Below are 20,166 nucleotides of genomic sequence, written 5' to 3'. Positions count from 1 at the left end.
GCATTGTTTCTTGCCTTACGCTTGGCATCATTCACAAGTGATAGGCTAATATTGTCACCCATCAAACTATTGTTGATTTCATCTTGTCTTTACATACACTAAAGAATATATGTGTGAAGTATGTGTGTTTGGATTTAGAATGGACCATTATTGTGCACCTGTATCGAAACAGGGGCTGGGGAAAAATACATGTCATCTATGCACAGAAATAGCGAATGGAGGACGCTTTTCCCATGCTTCATTTTGATGCCAGTCAGGTAGGCTATACTCCTGTTGTAAAGATAAGCAATGTGCTTAATATGAGGAAAGTTGAGAAATAAATATAGTAGGCCTAGCCTATAGAAAGCTGATGGGATCCTCCTCTTTTTAATAGAGGCCATCACTCTGTTTTTTCTCGCAATGCATAGCCTATAGAAATGTTGCACAAAATGAGCAGATGGGCTCTCATTAAGTGTATGATTTTCAATTACATCTGCATTGATGTCAGAGTGATTAGGGGGACAATAGAGTGCTGAGTACCAGGTAGTTAGAAAGTTTGGTAGGCTACTTATGACCATCAGTAGCATCATAGCTTGAATAAGCCTAATTACCATGACTAAACGGTCACGTGGAATTTGACTGCCTTCATGAATCGTGACCGCCGGTGTGACTGTAGTATGGACACCGCAACAGCCCTAGTCATGGCCCCTGGAGGTTTTTTTCTTCTAGTTCCCGGCTTGTCCCGGCGGACGTCCCGTGATGGTCACAAAGAAACGTTCTCCCCCAAAAAAACATTCTACTCAGAGCACGGGCACCCTAGTTTCATTACACAACACCCCTTGTTACTGTTGTCAAACCGATCAAGGCCCTGATTGGTGAACCACTGATACAGTCACAAGTATTTGTCTTTTGGCAATGCTAGGGGCACCCACTTTTAACATACAGTGTTTACAACTTAAATATTTGACATACATGATTACATTGTGTATGTTTAGTAACACAGTAATAATTATTTAACATGTCATCACCTGGGATATGAGCTCACAACCTCTTGGTTCACGGCATTCCAATCTACCTGCTACGCCGTCATACCTGTATCAATGACTCATTTCACCTGTAAGCCTATTCCTACTCTTTGCACTTCAAAGAAAACTGAAGAAAAACTATTATATTTATCATAGTGATTCAGGAGTAACATTAAAACAGAATAATATGCCGCACTAGCATTAGAAAACTATACTGAAAACCCAAACTCAAATTCCTGAAATAAGTCAATTCAATACATTTGAGATTAGTCAGATTAACTGATAACTAAGTGCAGATGGCACTTTTTTGCTAAGTGACGAGATGTATTATAATGAATGTGTAGGGGACTACTGAAATTCTACAGAAAGATCAGCATACCCCAAATCCAGAGGTTGTGAATTCAAGTCTCAGCGTACCACTTACCTTAAAACCCCCATACCATTTCATTGCTTTATTTATCACGTCCTAAAAACGTTAAATAATATAAAGGTCCCCCAAAGAACGTTCCCTTTGGACCATCACGCAACGTCCTAAGTACAAGTAAAATGAAAGTCCTGAGAACATCCTAAAATGGTCTTGACATGGTCCTCAGTGACGTCCTGGGAATGTAAAGGGAACTAGACTAAGGTCCCCCAGAATACATTCCCCTGGGAACATTACACAATGTTCTTAGAACATTCTCAGAACATCAGTGGGATAATGTCGCACCAAAACCCTTAAGGGACCTAAAGGGAATGTTGCTGATTGTCCTCAGGACGTCCCCTGTTTTCTGGGTATACAGTATGTGATTCTTTGAGGAGTGAATGTGAGCGTCCATGCAGGTGTGCGTGTATGCCTGCATGTGTGCACGTAAGTAAGCAAACTTGAGCATTTTCACTCTCTAATGAAGTGTTGTATCCCTCTCCTGAGTCCTGGAGACGACATATTCTCCTCTGGATGTGGAGACATATGTGTATGAGTATGATAAAGCCCCAGGGAGATAGATGGACAAGATTAAAGCCTTAATGCTATGCAGTCGTATGTTATGTAATGAACAGAAGGGAAGAAGGAGAAACATATGTTTGACCTGCCTGCTTGTAATGAGATTGTTGGTATATTAGGGTTGTGTGCGTGTGTGTTTGTGTCCATTCCCCAGGGCTGTTGAGAGATCACGCTATCATTTCAGCTGAGCAGGGAGACTTGGGGAGACTATGAATCGCATTACATGCAGCAGAAACACACACATACACTCTGCGACCCTGACCAGAGAAGACTCACGCTACCATTACTGCACAGCGCAGATACCAGGGAGGAACAATCTAATTAGACTTTATTACATTACACTACTCACATTCATACATGCAACACACACAAACACACACACACACACACACACACTGAACGAGCAGTTAGAAAGGGCAAACATGATACACAAGCTTGCACACACACACACACACCAGCGGGAGGGTCACGGTGTTCACCCCACTCTTCATGTTATCACATGACATAGCACTCAATCAGAGATTAACTGTCTCACCACCCTCTATGCCTCTCCCCTGCCTTTCTTGTGTGTGTGTGTGTGTGTGTGTGTGTGTGTGTGTGTGTGTGTGTGTGTGTGTGTGTGTGTGTGTGTGTGTGTGTGTGTGTGTGTGTGTGTGTGTGTGTGTGTGTGTGTGTGTGTGTGTGTGTGTGTGTGTGTGTGTGTGTGTGACATATGTTTGCAGGGCTGCTGTTAAGGGAGAGCCATCGACTGAAGGGTTAGGTTTGACGGGATACTGAGGCTGAATGAATTATATGTTTTGTGATGATGTCTTGCCCCTGTTCGTGTTCGACTTTGTTTTTCTCCAGTGATAATGGCTGGAGAGAGTGGCGCAGACATCCCATCACAAGACCTACTAAACCACAAGATCTCTGTGTGAGAGCGTGAGTTTGAGAGAATCCATCTACACTACAGTCTCCAGCCATAGGCAGCTCCTCACTTGCATAACAGTTGCTGTTTCCTTCTTCTTACCATTGTGGGAACATATTAAACTGTTCTACATAAAGCTGTTTTTAACCAAAGAGGTTTAGGTAAACATGACAGGCAAGGGCAGCTGATCAGCAACATGTGAAGAGAGAGAGAGAGAGAGAGAGAGAGAGAGAGAGAGAGAGAGAGAGAGAGAGAGAGAGAGAGAGAGAGAGAGAGAGAGAGAGAGAGAGAGAGAGAGAGAGAGAGAGAGAGAGAGAGAGAGAGAGAGAGAGAGAGAGAGATTTTGCATTAGTAGCATTCGTATAGCATCCCTACTATTTATGTTTGTGTTCAGTACTGTTTCTATAAAGTAATGAAATCAGTGCTTTGGTTTGGGATGATGCTCAGTGTGAGAGAAAGAGGAGGGAGAATGAACAGGAGAGAGAATGTGAAAGTTTGAGAGACAGAGAGAGGGAGAGAGAGAGAGAGAGAGGGAGAGAGAGATCCATCCTCATTAGAACTCTGAGCCAGCCCTTGTGTCTGCCCTGTAATGTGATTTCCACTGGAGTGCATGGCCCCTCTGAGACACACACACAAACACACACACACAAATTGCTTACCTCAGTCATGTGGATGAGATAGAACTTCAGCTCTTCAGCACGATCTGTGGAAGGAACAAACAAATGATTGCATATCATCAATAATTATTGATGTTACAGATGTATAGGTTGCCTACCACCCACACATCCTGGCTCGATACTTTGAGGCATACATCACTAAAGACATGCTGTGTCTCCAGGTCCAGATGAATAGCTTGGATCATCTCAGAGGCCAACATAGATATCCTATCAACCTGTTTCCACAGTTCCCTCTCAGGACCACTATATCACTTTCTGGTGACAACTGGAGGTGACAATCTGACAGTGGTGGTGACGCATCCCATGATGAGTGGCCCAGTCCTGCCCACAGGACTGATATGAGGAGGTGTGAGGAGGGTGAGAGAGGGAGGAGGTGTGTTTGTGTGTTTGTGTGTGTGTGTGTGCGTTTGTGTGTTTTCTAATAACCTTGTCTCTCCCTGAAGATCAAACTGAAAAAGAGCTTTGCCCCAGACTAAGGTTTATGATTAACTTTGGTCAAGGAAAGACAGCAGTAATCCATTCCCTACCTCCATCCATCCAGTTCTTTATTCACTCCATCTGCTCTGGGAAAGAGAAATGGCTGCCAAGAGGGGCTAATAAAGATCCGTATGCCTTGACAGTTTTCGGCATTACCTCTCCCACCCACCACACCTATACACAGCCAGGTTGCTCAAGATCCAAGGCGAAATCCGACGTCCGTCCAGGTACCCATGACATCGGGGATGACTTAAAAAACGTCCACTAGGGGCAACGGTGAGAACTATTATCATCAATTAGGATTGCGGTTTGCATTGCGGTTTGCATTGCGGTTTGCATTAAGGCATTGCGGACGGGGATGGCAGAAAGGCGTGAACCGCAAGCTCCTGCTCCGAGTGTCAAGTGTCCAATCCCAGTGCTAGGCACTTGTTTTTTTGTTTTTTTTTAACCCTATCCCAAACCATAACCCTGTACCTTAACCATTCTGAATTAATGCATTAACTTAACCTTCAAAATATGACGTTTGTGGACAAACGTCGGATTTTGAATTGAGACTGAGAGATTTTTGACTATACAAACTGTGTTTGTTTGTGTGTGTGTGTGCGTGCTTGCGTGCGTGCGTGCGTGCGTGTGTGAGAGCTGAGTGCGCATCTGTGCGACTGTAGCTGTGTGTGTCCCAGTCCTTGTGTCTTCCCTAATGGAATGAGACAGGCTGTGATGGTGTGCGATGGGCCCACCTGCCTTACTGTCTGCTCCTCTCTAACTCCAGGCCGTCAACCTGTCTGCCACAGTGACAGCAATGTCCAACAAGGAGGAAACTGCAGCAGGATACTGCCTATGGCCTTACTAAGTGTGTGTGTGTGTGTGTGTGTATGTGTGTGTGTGTGTGTGTGTGTGTGTGTGTGTGTGTGTGTGTGTGTGTGTGTGTGTGTGTGTGTGTGTGTGTGTGTGTGTGTGTGTGTGTGTGTGTGTGTGTGTAGGTCAGAGAGATAAGGAAGGGCACTAGCCGTAGCAGACACTATTCTATTGTCATTTGCCAGGGGAGATTCCAGACAGAGATATATTGAACCAATATAGATTCTGCTGTGCAGCATTGTACCCCATAGGAACACTGACCACATGAACACATTCTACCCTTGACACTACTGAGGTCATGCCCATCCCCAAGGGTTGCTGTAGACACACCTACAGTAATATGTGCAATATTACTATATTACAAAACTGTAGTTTGGGTCCTGGGTGCTAATTGGCTGAAACAGCATTTCAGCCATTTGTATATCAGACAACAAACCACGGGTGTGACGCAAAAAATACTTGTTTACAGTTCTATTTATGTTGGTTAACAGTTTAGAATAGCAATGAGGCACCTCTGGGGTTTGTGGTATACATAACACGTCTAAGGGCTGTATACAGGCAATAACATCCCTAAGCTGTGGTATATTGGCCAATACCACACCCCCAATATACCACATTCCATCAGGCCATATTGCTTAATTACAACTAGACTATTACTATACTGGTACAATATTGTTACGATCACTCTAATTACTGCAATAATGAGTATCCACATTGGTCAACCATAAATAATGCCACTGTTAAATGCATTCATTACACGAATAGCCAACAGTAGAAAGAAGTTGAATGTATTTTCTGACTGACTATGACAAATACATCCATTAAGGAGTAATCGTAAAGGGTTATTGATTTGACATGAATCACGGTCTACAGACCTGTCAAGATATTGAACAAAAACACATTTCTGATCCTACGCCAACGTTAGTATCACAGCTTCAGCACAATATTTACTGACTGAGGAACATGTTCTATAAAATAGCAAGACATTCAAGATTTCCTGACGACCAACGACCTCCAATTCTCCCTACATACATGTCCATACAGTTTACAGTTATTTCATCTAAAATCTCTCCCACCATCACAACTCATCTCATAACTTAGGCAGTAATGTTTTTGTGACACTGTAAATGTACTGTATATCAAATTAGTATTTCACAAATAAACTGCTTAATCTTCATTGAACACAGACTTCCATGGACAGACTCTGTATCACTGGGATAACCCTCGGGGGCAGCCGAAGGAGATTGAGAGAAGTGAAATGAAAATCTTACAAACACACATTTGTCAGGTTGGCGCCCAAAAATACTGCATCTCATCACTGCAATCTCAAATTCGCGGAAACAGATCAGAATGCTTGTGATTCTCACAACTCAACAGCAGAGGTCACCCTTCCATTTGTTTTGACAGATGCAGGAGAGTCGTCTGAGGAACATCAAGACATCTACTGCACCCAAGGAAATGGATCACAGCATTTATGGCCAATGACAGCCTGATACTACTGTGGTGATTGGTGATACTAGGACTATTCTAGTCATACTTTAACAAAGTATAACTTGTAAACCTTAATGAAGCCTTCATACTGCCTTTATAAGGCCTCGAAAGATGGTTATATAGGGTGACGTAACAGGACCTTTTTATGTGATGTTTTCCAAATTACAAATGTTTTGCTTGATGTCCCTGTGCTCTACACGTACACCCAACAGTGTGCATGGATGTAGTTTGTGTCTGTTGTGGTGCACTGGTCTCTCTTAAAGCCTTCTGTCTATTCCACGCTCCACACCCTTGTCTCTATGGGAGATGACAGGGTCACAGGAAACCCCCTGTCCCACTGCCACCTCTCACACACACACACACACACACACACACACACACACACACACACACACACACACACACACACACACACACACACACACACACACACACACACACACCACCCTCGTTGGAATAAACACAGTCCCCAGAGCCTATTTCCTGAGTGGCCTACTATACTAAAATAACAATGACAGGTGGGGTGGAGATGCACCCTCCTTGTACACCCCTCTTCCCAAACACACACCCCTCCCAACCCCCTGATGACTTCCTAATCCGCTGTGGTGGAGGTGCACCACAGTGCAGAGAGTGACCCAGCTGAGAAGGAAGGATAGAAGGATAGACCTCTATATCCCCCTTCTGTGCTCTGGGTCTCAGGGGCCAGGACATTAGCAAATGTAATGCAATGCAATGTAATGTAAAACATTGTCATCTGTGGGTGTCACGTCCTGACCATAGTGAGTGGTTATTTTCTATGGTGGAGTAGGTCAGGGCGTGACAGGGGGTGTTTGTCTGTTTTTGTATGTCTATGTTCAGTTTCTAGTTTTGCATTCCTATGTTGGTGTTGTTTGGCATGACCTCCAATTAGAGGCAGCAGGTTGTCGTTGTCTCTAATTGGAGGTCCTATTTAAGTTGATGTTTGTTTCACATGTGTTTGTGGGTGATTATTCGTTGTGAGTGTATTTGATCCTCCTGCGTCACGGTTTGTTGTTTTGTGTATATTTTGAAGTGTTTAGTTGTTGCATTCGGTTTCACTGGTTAATTAAATATGTGGAACTACGAAAACGCTGCATCTTGGTCCGCTCCTTCTAACAGCTGTGACAGTGGGGTTAAATACATATGCTAACCTCTCCCTACCCTGACCATTAAGCTCACTTCATATGTCACAGAAGGTGGCCATATACTGGACTGTTGAATGGTAGAACTTTTTTAATATTATATTTCGGAGGGAATAAGTAAAATGGAAAGGATAGAGAGACAGAAAGAAAGGGGGATGGGAGTTTTATAAACATTTCCTTTGCATCTTTGGTAGAAATCCATTAGCTGTGTGTGCTGTGGCCATCTTCAAAATTCAAACCAGTCCTCCATGAAAGCAATTCAGTTTGTCCTTCTGTTACAGTTAATCTGTGTCCAGGAAATGGCACCTTTGCGTGTAGTTCATTCCCTTCAAATAAGGTCTGGATTATTTACTGTTATTATTATTTACCATTCCAGGTTAACAAGCTACATTAAGCTACATCTGTTATAATGGTTTCAATGTTAAGGTATGTAATGGTCTTCAATTATAAAAGACCCAAACACACACTGGTGGTAATGGTATTGGGTAGGGTTTAATGGTAAACGTCACTAATCACACTACAGAGCAGTTTTCTAATAATCTTATTGAAAAATAGGACTGGCATGCAATAGTTTACAATTATACTGAACTAAAATATAAACGCAACATGTAAAGTGTTAGTCCCATGTTTCATGAGCTGAAATAAAATATCCCAGAAATGTTCCATGCGCACAAAAAGCTTATTTCCATCCCTGTTAGTGAGCATTTCTCCTTTGCCAAGATAATCCAAACACCTGAAAGGAGTGGCATATCAAGAAGCTGATAAAACAGCATGATCATTACACAGTTGCACCTTGTGCTGGGGACAATAAAATTTGTAATTTTGAAACACAAAGTCACAGATGTCTCAAGTTTTGAGGGAGCGTGACTGCAGGAATGTTCACCAGAGCTGTTGACAGAGAATTTAATGTTCATTTCTCTATCATAAACCAACTCCAACGTCGTTTTAGAGAATTTGACAGTACATACAACCGCAGACCATGTGTAACCATGCCAGCCCAGGACCTCCACATCCGGCTTCTCCACCTGCGGGATCATCTGAGACCAGCCACCCGGACAGCTGATGGAACTGTGGGTTTGCACAATCAAAGAATTTCTGCACAAACTGTCAGAAACCATCTCAGGGAAGCTCATCTGCATGCTCGTTGTCTTCACCAGGGATGTGACCTGACTGTAGTTCGGCGTCATAACTGACTTCAGTGGGAAAATGCTCACCTTCGATGGCCACTGGCACGCTGGAGAAGTGTGCTCTTCACGGATGAATCCCGTTTTCGATGGCAGACAGCGTGTATGGCGTTGTGTGAGCGAGCGGTTTGCTGATGTCAATGTTGTGAACGGAGTGCCACATGGTGGCAGTGGGGTTATGGTATGGGCAGGCATAAGCTAAGGACAATGAACATGATTGCATTTTATCGAACACAATTTGAATGCACAGAGATACCGTGACGAGATCCTGAGACCAATTGTCGTGCAATTCATCCGCCGCCATCACGTCATGTTTTGGCATGATAATGCACGGCCCTATGACGCAATAATCTGTAAACAATTCCTGGAAGCTGAAAATGGCCCAGTTCTTCCATGGCCTGCACACTCACCAGACATGTCACCCATTGAGCATGTTTGGGATGCTCTGGATTGACATGTACGACAGTTTGTTTCAGTTCCCGCCAATATCCAACAACTTCACACAGCCATTGAAGAGGAGTGGGACAACATTCAACAGGCCACAATCAACAGCGTGATCAACTCTATGCAAAGGAGATGTGTTGAGCTGCATGAGGCAAATGGTGGTCACACCAGATACTGACTGGTTTTCACATCCACGTCCCTACCATTTATTTTAACCTCTACGGGCTACGGGGGCAGTATTGAGAATTTTGGAAAAAATATGTGCCCATTTTTAACTGCCACCTACACCAACTCAGAAGCTAGGATATGCATATTATTACCAGATTTGGATAGAAAACACTCTGAATTTTCTAAAACAGTTTGAATGGTGTCTGTAAGTATAACAAAACTCATATTGCAGGCAAAAACCTGTGAAAAATAGATTTAAAAAAATGAGAATTTTGTGACTGTACTATTTAGTGTCATTGTTTTATAGATACCACAGTGAGAAAGGATTCAGTTCGCAACTCCTACTGCTTCCACTAGATGTCAACGATCTTTAGAAAGTTGTTGGAAGCATCTGTCATGAATACAGACCGAATTAGAATGCTTACAAGTTGACACGTCATCACTTCATTTTTTGCGCCTGCGCATGAATCTGAGAAGAGTGTCTTTGTCATAATCGTTTATTCTAGACACTTGATAGGTTGTGTGAAAATATTACTGATGTTTACTGATGTTTCACGTTAAAAATGGACCAAAAGATTAATGCTAAACAACGTTTGACATGTTTGAACAAACATAAATAGATTATTTACTAGGTTTTTTTTTAGCTTTTCGGCGTGACTTTACACTGCCCACCTCATTTTGTGGGAGCCTACTGAACGCTAACTATTTGGACATAAATTATGAACTTTGTCAAAAGAAACCACATTTGTTCTGGACCTGGGATCGCTGGCAGCGCCTTCTGATGGAGATAATCAAAGGTAAGGGGATATTTAGAATGTTATTATCGATATTAGATGATGCTAATGCTAACGGTATAGCTTAGCTTAGCTTAGCTTATAGCTTAGCTTATGTTGTTAGCATAGTACCCAGTTTATAGCAAAATGTGATTTCCCAGTAAAGTTATTTTGAGATCTGGCCATTCGGTAGCAATTACGAGATGATAATATATTATTCTTTGAATGACAATATTATAATTTACCAATGTTTTCGAATAGTAATTCCGTGATTTGTAATGCTGGATTCACTGGGAGCATTCGAGCCGAAAAAAATTCTGAATTTCACCGCGACTGTAAATGCTGTTTTTGGATATAAATATGAACTTGATGGAACTAAAAATGCATGTATTGTCTAACATAATGTCCTATGAGTGTCATCTGATGCAGATTGTCAAAGGTAAGTGCATAATTCTAGCTAGTTTTCTGTCTGTTGATGCCCTTCTTTGAATTGGCTAAACATTACACGCAGCTATTGTCAATGTACTCTCCTCACATAACCTAACTTTATGCATTCTCCGTAAAGCCTCTGAAAATCAGACAGCGTGGTTAGATTTAGGAGATATATCTTTCAAATGGAGGAAAATAGTTGATTATTTGATTATTTGAAATGATTACTCTTGCAGTTTTGAATTCCCCGCCATGGTCACATGACAATGAATCCCAATACCGGGATAAGATCCTGCCCCCTGGCCTCAACAGGTTTTAAGGTATCTGTGATCAACAGATACATATCTGTATTCCCATTCATGTGAAATCCATAGATTAGGGCCTAATGAATGTATTTAAATTGATGCATTTCGTAATATGAACTGTAACTCAGTTAAATCTTTGAAATTGTTGCATGTTGCGTTTATATTTTTGTTCAGTGTATATTATTTTATTAGGGTTGCTACAACATTTTAGTCCCTAGCCTATTTCTCCATCAAAATGTTGGCCTTATAGGGAAAATCTTCATATGAGAATTGCACCATAAGGATAGCCCTCTCAGAGAGCTGCCACTTGTTGGACTGTTCAAGGAGAGTTGGGTTGAAGAATTTGTTTGCAATGAGAAGGACAAACTAGATTGCTTTCATGAAGGACGGACTTGAATTGTGAGGATGACCCAGGGGACAATGACTGCCCCCTCTCATTGAAGCCACGGAAGTTCAAGGCCGACCACGATTTTGCAGGCATTGTTTGCAGAAAACATGGATCCCCCATTATAGTGAAAAATTGATATCTTTCTTGGTCAATCTTCTTGTAAATAAATAAAACATGATGAAGACAATCATGGTACCAATAACTGCCTCTAATACACCAGATGTACATCCTTGAAGCAATGATTTTAAAATAAATCACAGAAGAATTCATAGGGATAATTTAGTAGCTAATGGCAGCCTGCAGTACCCCGGCCGGCCTTCAACTTGAGCTTTTCAATGAGAGGTTGCAGCACTGAGATAGCCTGCAACATCACTTCCTAGAGTAGCTCAACTGTGCATGTTATGTCTTCATGAGACGCCATGTTAACCAACTTCATTTGGCTTCAATGCGCTATTGAGTCTTCACATAGGAATGAATGGTGTCACGTGATCGATAGCTTTGTCCATTCATATATGCAGTCATTGGGATGACCACGCAATTTATTTTCATAATGAGCAAAATCTATGGGTTTTCTACCCAACGTTGCTAAGGACCTACTGTAATCTATTTAATAAACACAAGAGACCAGTGAAATGGATAAATGAGTGTGGCAGTATAGCAGGAACAGCAGCATCTCATGGCCAAAACCTGATATTTTCACACTACTTTATGGTAAATAATGCAAGTGGCTTCAATTACAAATTTCCTGCAATTCTCCACATTTTGTAATGACTTATGCCATGGTAATATGATATATGGGTGAGAGTGACTAAGAAAAGTTCAGATAGTGTCACGCTGTGACCTAGGAGAGCTGTGTTTTCTCTGTTTAGTTAGGTCAGGGTGTGATAGGTGGGTGGGCATTCTATGTTTTGTTTTTCTATGTTTTGGCCGGGTATGGTTTCCAATCAGAGGCAGCTGTCTATCGTTGTCTCTGATTGGAAGCCATACTTAGGCAGCCTGTTTTTCCCTTTGTTTTCGTGGGTAGTTGTTTTCTGTTTTGTTAAATGTAACCTGACAGAACTGTCGGCTGCCATTTTGTTTATTTTGTAAAGTGTTCGATTTTTCATTAAACTTAAAGATGAGCACTCAACACGCTGCGCCTTGGTCCCCTTCATATGACTACCATTACAGATAGCTAGACTAACTAGTCTAATTTACCAATCTAAAAAGGTTTAGCTGACATGGGCTAATTGAGTGACTGTCAGCGAGTGACACATAACAAAGGGAAAAATGCTGACGACCACCAAATTTCGAAGTGGCACCTCGTGTATTCTAATAATCTAACACCTCAACAGTAACTTGAAACACTGACGGATTATTGTTATTAAATATTTTTTATTTAATAAATGAGGTCCGGACCTCGGTGTCCTCATAGGTAGCTATGTGTGAGATGTGTGAGATGTCTGGAGGTGAAAGAAACACACACCTGTTTAGGCAAGGTGCTGTCTAGCGGAGTAGAAGACCTGTTTAGGAGAGGTGCTGGCTAGCGGAGTAGAAGACCTGTTTAGGCAAGGTGCTGGCTAACGGAGTAGAACACCTGTTTAGGCAAGGTGCTGTCTAGCGGAGTAGAAGACCTGTTTAGGCAAGGTGCTGGCTAACGGAGTAGAACACCTGTTTAGGCAAGGTGCTGGCTAACGGAGTAGAACACCTGTTTAGGCAAGGTGCTGTCTAGCGGAGTAGAAGACCTGTTTAGGCAAGGTGCTGGCTAGAGGAGTAGAACACCTGTTTAGGCAAGGTGCTGGCTAGAGGAGTAGAACACCTGTTTAGGCAAGGTGCTGTCTAGCGGAGTAGAAGACCTGTTTAGGCAAGGTGCTGGCTAACGGAGTAGAACACCTGTTTAGGCAAGGTGCTGGCTAACGGAGTAGAACACCTGTTTAGGCAAGGTGCTGTCTAGCGGAGTAGAAGACCTGTTTAGGCAAGGTGCTGTCTAGCGGAGTAGAAGACCTGTTTAGGCAAGGTGCTGGCTAGAGGAGTAGAACACCTGTTTAGGCAAGGTGCTGGCTAGAGGAGTAGAACACCTGTTTAGGCAAGGTGCTGTCTAGCGGAGTAGAAGACCTGTTTAGGCAAGGTGCTGGCTAACGGAGTAGAACACCTGTTTAGGCAAGGTGCTGGCTAACGGAGTAGAACACCTGTTTAGGCAAGGTGCTGTCTAGCGGAGTAGAAGACCTGTTTAGGCAAGGTGCTGGCTAGAGGAGTAGAACACCTGTTTAGGCAAGGTGCTGGCTAGCGGAGTAGAACACCTGTTTAGGCAAGGTGCTGGCTAGAGGAGTAGAACACCTGTTTAGGCAAGGTGCTGGCTAGAGGAGTAGAACACCTGTTTAGGCAAGGTGCTGGCTAACGGAGTAGAAGACCTGTTTAGGCAAGGTGCTGGCTAGAGGAGTAGAACACCTGTTTAGGCAAGGTGCTGGCTAGAGGAGTAGAAGACCTGTTTAGGCAAGGTGCTGGCTAGAGGAGTAGAACACCTGTTTAGGCAAGGTGCTGGCTAACGGAGTAGAACACCTGTTTAGGCAAGGTGCTGGCTAGAGGAGTAGAACACCTGTTTAGGCAAGGTGCTGGCTAACGGAGTAGAACACCTGTTTAGGCAAGGTGCTGGCTAGCAGAGTAGAAGACCTGTTTAGGCAAGGTGCTGGCTAGAGGAGTAGAAGACCTGTTTAGGCAAGGTGCTGGCTAGAGGAGTAGAAGACCTGTTTAGGCAAGGTGCTGGCTAGCAGAGTAGAAGACCTGTTTAGGCAAGGTGCTGGCTAACGGAGTAGAACACCTGTTTAGGCAAGGTGCTGGCTAGCGGAGTAGAACACCTGTTTAGGCAAGGTGCTGGCTAGAGGAGTAGAACACCTGTTTAGGCAAGGTGCTGGCTAGAGGAGTAGAACACCTGTTTAGGCAAGGTGCTGGCTAACGGAGTAGAACACCTGTTTAGGCAAGGTGCTGGCTAGCGGAGTAGATCACCTGTTTAGGAGAGGTGCTCGCTAGCGGAGTAGATCACCTGTTTAGGAGAGGTGCTCGCTAGCGGAGTAGAACACCTGTTTAGGCAAGGTGCTGGCTAACGGAGTAGAAGACCTGTTTAGGAGAGGTGCTGGCTAGCGGAGTAGATCACCTGTTTAGGAGAGGTGCTCGCTAGCGGAGTAGAACACCTGTTTAGGCAAGGTGCTCGCTAGCGGAGTAGAACACCTGTTTAGGAGAGGTGCTGGCTAGCGGAGTAGAACACCTGTTTAGGAGAGGTGCTGTCTAGCGGAGTAGAACACCTGTTTAGGAGAGGTGCTCGCTAGCGGAGTAGAACACCTGTTTAGGCAAGGTGCTGGCTAACGGAGTAGAACACCTGTTTAGGCAAGGTGCTGGCTAACGGAGTAGAACACCTGTTTAGGCAAGGTGCTGGCTAGCGGAGTAGAACACCTGTTTAGGCAAGGTGCTGGCTAGAGGAGTAGAACACCTGTTTAGGCAAGGTGCTGGCTAGCGGAGTAGAACACCTGTTTAGGCAAGGTGCTGGCTAGCGGAGTAGAACACCTGTTTAGGCAAGGTGCTGGCTAGAGGAGTAGAACACCTGTTTAGGCAAGGTGCTGGCTAGAGGAGTAGAACACCTGTTTAGGCAAGGTGCTGGCTAGAGGAGTAGAACACCTGTTTAGGCAAGGTGCTGGCTAGCGGAGTAGAACACCTGTTTAGGCAAGGTGCTGGCTAGCGGAGTAGAACACCTGTTTAGGCAAGGTGCTGGCTAGCGGAGTAGAACACCTGTTTAGGTGAGGTGCTGGCTAGCGGAGTAGAACACTTGAAAAAGAAAAGGAGAGCCTCACGCTAGGAGCTCAGATGCAATAATTTAATAACCAACATTTCGACAGACAAGCTGTCTTCATCAGGGTATAATGACAAACACTTCGGGTCACCAATTTATATAGTTTGGAAGGACACACAGGTATCTGTAATCATGGCTGGGTGGGACTTGATGTCATTGGTTGGTTAACAGATATAAATAGAACATTTAAAAAGCATGAATGGATAACATACAATCATAGATACGATTTGGCTACATGGGTCTACAAACATTTACAATGAATAGCAAAATCACAAAAACCACAAGAATGGCTTCAGATCAAAGCCTACGTTGAGATCGAAGGTTGGTTGGTTATGTCGAAACGTTTGTTATTCAATTATTGCATCTGAGCTCCTAGAATGTGAGGCTCTCCTTTTCTTTTTCACATGTGTGAGAAGTGCCATATTTAATGACATATGAGCCTCACGTCCCCTCAGGCAAGGATGGAGGAAAACAGCGTGGATGAAGAGATAGAAGAGGCAGATTTGGAGAAAAAGAGAGCGGAGAGAGAGAGAAATACGAGAGAGACAGAGATTGAGAGAGAGGGGGGGGAGTAGAGGAAGAGCAGATATTAAAGAGAGCTGAGGGTGAGACATAAAAAGCGATAGATGGGCTTTCTAAAGTGCGTCGCAGAACCTCCAGTATATAGTTGCAGTGATGGAGCAGGACCGAACACAGAGACCTGAGAATATTGTGATTCAGTTTGGGCTCCACACTGTCCAACCACAGCTGATCAGTATGACAGGACTGTCTGCCACCTGATCCCTGGGTATGTCAACAGATCTCACTTGTGCGTGCATATGAATGTATCTGCACACACACACACACACACACACACACACACACACACACACACACCCTCACTAGTACCCAGCCAGGTCTGGCCTACTGTAACCCCAGCCCTCTCTATATCCTCTCTACATTATACACACAAGCATTTACAGTAAGAGGTATTTATTTGACTTGTAGTGCTTTGTTATACTGTGGGTCAAACTATTCTATGAGAGGTACCAACTCAGTGGAATGTTTATATAGCTGAGCAACAGAAAGACAAAGATCCGGGGTTTGGCTCACATTCAGCCTAAATATCCCACTGGAAGACTAACACTACTACTGAGCGACAGAAATAACATGGCATTTGTTAATTTAGATGACTGTACATACACTACATTGACAAAAATATGTGGACACTCCTTTAAATGTGTGGATTTGGCTATTTCAGCTACACCCATTGCTGCCAGGTGTATAAAACCAAGCACACAGCCATGCAATCTCCATAGACACATTGGCAGTAGAATGGCCTTACTGGGAGCTCAGTGACTTTCAACATGGCAACGTCATAGGATGCAACCTTTTCAACAAGTCAGTTTGTCCACTTTTTTGCTAACTAGCGTTAGAGCAATTTACTGGAAGTCTAGTGTGACTGCTAGTAGATACCATAGACTTTCAGTCATTGTGCTAATGCTAGTTAGCATTATCTCTAACTTCCTTCATACTGAATGCAGAGACATAAAAATGGTATCCATGAGTCCATCTGACTGTGGGGAAGTAGATAAAGGGCTTCATTGCCAAAATCCCGAAGTATCCCTCTAAGTCCACGAAGGGTTCAGGTCAACAAGGTTAGGCCTATGGGGTTGATACATTGGCCGTGGAAGCTGAACAGGGTAATAAAGGGGTTAAAGGAGTTGGAATCATGTCCAATAGCATCAGGGCCAGGTCTAAGGGTTGTGTGTAAGGGTTGAAACACTGACCGTCCTGTAGCCGTAGTTGTCTGAGGAATAGAGGGTTCTGTAGGACGTTACATCTTCCTGGTTCATCCTCTCTGGTCACAAGCATCAGGTCTGTATAGATGAACACTGTCACCTAAAAAGAAAGAAAGAGAGGTGGGAGAGACTGAGTTAAACCTAGCTGAAAATATCTTCTTGCTAAAACTCGACATCACAGCAATGTGCATACATTGCAAAACCGTTTATAGGCGCACAACACACATTTACTCTTTTGCCAAACACATACACACATACACACACACACACACACACACACACACACACACACACACACACACACACACACACACACACACATGCTCAAAACTGCCCTTCTATGTCAGAATCCTCCAGATTGTACACACATTCCACTCAAAATACATGATCATCTTGATAGTCTTTTAAAATGCTTGATAGATGATCATCTTGATAGATAATCTGGTTAGTGGAGGACTTGTCACCCTGTCATGTCAGAGTAGTTGTGTATCTGCTAACATAGAGAAATATGAAGGTACAACCATGAGTCCATGATTCCTTGCGGTTGAAGCATTTTAAAGCACCTGAATAGACCGACAGTACCAATTATAACTGGTACATGTTTAGAGGGTAGGGGATTGTGGAGGGTGGGGGTAAAGGAATGGGGGGGCTTGCGTGTGAAAGAAGAGAAGGGCAGGACACACACACACTGCCTTCCCAAACTGCTTTCCTTCCTGGCCATAGGATGTGTGTGTTTCGGGTTGTGCTTTGTAGAGGGAGTATTTTTGGCAGAGGTACTTCTCTGTCTCTTGCATGTCAGTGGATGGGCCAAACAAGGAGGCAGGCAGGAGAGAGAGACAGCCATTGTTAAGCCTAAGCAGACTAGGTGACCCGTCCTCTAGCCCCTTATACCCTACTGTCATCTTCCAGGTCTCAATGGTCCCAACTAAACACAGTAGCTTCTATTAGATATGCGTGTTACTTTCTCACCATGTGAGCACATGCAAATACCGTACGCATGGAATTCACAGGAGGTTGGTGGCACCTTAATTGGGGAGGACGGGCTGGTCGTAATGGCTGGAGGGGAATAAATGAAATGATATCAAATACATCAAACATATGGTTTCCATGTGTTTGATGGCATCGCATTCGCTCTGTTTCAGCCATTATTATGAGACGTCCACCCATCAGCAGCCTCCACTAATGGAATTGTATGTGTATACGTTGCAAATACGTTGTGTGGATGACTGTGTGTGTGTGTGTCAGTCTCATGTAGTTTCATCTATCAGCAGCAGTCCACAGCATCAAACAAACAACACACTCAGTAAATCCCTTCTGGGCAACACCAAGGAAGCTACAGCAAAGGTCTCGCATCAAACGCATCAACACTGCACAGCAATGTGTGTGTAGGCTATGTGTGGGCGGTATGTGTGTGTGTGTTCAGTGCACGGGGTTTCTATGCAGATCGAGAGGATGCTGAGGGTCTTGATGTTGTGTGTGTGTGTGTGTGTGTGTGTGTGTGTGTGTGTGTGTGTGTGTGTGTGTGTGTGTGTGTGTGTGTGTGTGCACGCATGGGTGCCTGCGTGCGTGTACTTGCCAACATCCACATTAACTTTTTTTTCACATTTTGCTGCCTTAAAATGTAATCTAAAAAGGGATTAAATGAGAGTATTTCCTTACAGATCTACATAACCTATTCCACATTTTAAAAGTGAAAGAAAGTTATAGAACATTCCCAATAATACTTGGTGGAAGCACCTTTGGCAGCAGTTACAGCTGTGAGCCATTTGGAATATGATTCTACCAACTTTGCACAACACTTAGGGCAACATATATCCATTGTTTTGGTCACGATTGCTCAAACTCGTTCAATTTGGTTGGCAATCATTGATGAACAGCAATATTCAAACCTTATCTCTGATTTTCTAGCAAATTTAAGTCAGGACTGAGACTAGACCACTCAGGAACACTCAACACCTACTGGAAAGCCATTCTGGTGTGTCTTTGGCATTACCATTTGTGCAATTGTCTCACTGAAAAAGAAAACCTACCCCTGGGATAGAGTTTTCAGAAGACTGAGGCGGGTTTTCCTCTAACTTTTGATCTGAGCTTTGCCCCTTTCATATTTATTTGGATCCTGACACACTCCCCAGTCCCTGCTGATTACAAGCATACCTATAACATGATGCTGGCACCACAATTACAAAAATCTAATTTAATCCTGTTTTAGATCAAATTTTAAGGCAGCAAAATGTGAAAAAAGTTCAAAGGGTTGTAGACTTTCTATAGGCACTGTATGTGTGTGTGTATCTGTGTGCATGCATATGTGTGTATTTCAGTGTGTAGGTGTCTGTGTGTGTGGGGGAGTGTGTGTGTGCCCAAGGCGAGTGTACAGTAGGCTATGCATCACCAAGGTAAAAGCTGTAATAACACAGATTATTTACAGATTACTTATTGAAACAGGGCCAATCTGCAGAGATGTCTGGCCCCACATTGACTATCTACAGCACAAACACGGACTGTTAAATATTTGTCCTCTTTTATTAAGCCCCAGCCAGCGCCCGCAATTACCAGCTCTGACGCTCAGAGCCAAGACCAGGGTTTGGAACCAAATTGTTTCCAATTGTTTCGTTCTGAACAGAACCAATTATTTTTTCCGTTCCATTCCACTGTTCCAACCTGCAAAATAAAATTATGAATCGGTTCAAACCCCAAAAAAGCAACGGTTTATATGGCTCCTTTCTGTTCCTTTTAAACCTCTGAAATCAAATGAGCTCAACATTAAATTACTTCATCAGTGCAGAGTAAGTATAGTTGTTTTAGCCTAGGCATCTGATAGCACATGGGTGCTATCAACTGCCAAGGCTATAGTTGTTTACATGCGCGATGGACAACCAAGTGCAGAGCGCGAGATGTGACTGAAATTTTGCGGGTGGGGAGAAATCGAGAGAGGGTTGAGGAGGAGGCTTGAAGCGCTGGGCATCTTATTATGACATCTATTATCTGAAGCAGGCCCACATAATTATACCTACGGAGGAGTGGCTTCTATGAAGAAACTTTGAATACCTTTGAACTTTCGAGAGTTGGGACCAGAGCTAGCTAGATAGCTAACAAGCTTGTGTGTGCAGAGCGGCACCAGAATTAAAAACACGTCTTACCTTTTTGTAGTTAATAAATCCAATGTGAAACATGATAACTATTGTATTCCTAACTAGCATTGAAAAAGTGTATCCATTCTTCTCTCCCTAATTTCTGAATCATGCATGTAACATCAGTAGGCTACAGTAGCCTAATCTTCATAGGGAGGGGCATATTGCCTACACACCCCTGGCAAAGATTTTC

The 20,166-nt window shown here is 43.4% G+C and overlaps 1 protein-coding gene across 3 annotated transcripts in view; it reads right to left on the bottom strand.

Annotated features, from left to right (window-relative positions):
* LOC115204086 (regulator of G-protein signaling 3) overlaps nt 1–20,166 on the bottom strand; it is a 163,971-nt gene that overhangs the window by 131,190 nt on the left and 12,615 nt on the right. For all 3 annotated transcript variants that reach the window (XM_029769383.1, XM_029769384.1, XM_029769385.1), the window contains 2 exons: nt 16,834–16,945; nt 3,553–3,596 (listed from right to left, as the gene is read on the bottom strand). In XM_029769383.1, the coding sequence (XP_029625243.1) occupies nt 3,553–3,596; nt 16,834–16,945 (156 nt within the window). The remainder of the gene's footprint in view (nt 1–3,552; nt 3,597–16,833; nt 16,946–20,166) is intronic.

This window comes from Salmo trutta, chromosome 12, assembly GCF_901001165.1.
Source record: "Salmo trutta chromosome 12, fSalTru1.1, whole genome shotgun sequence".
NCBI classification, from domain to species: domain Eukaryota; kingdom Metazoa; phylum Chordata; class Actinopteri; order Salmoniformes; family Salmonidae; genus Salmo; species Salmo trutta.
Note: the sequence above shows the minus strand (reverse complement) of the source record. Positions and strands in the feature narration are given on the sequence as shown.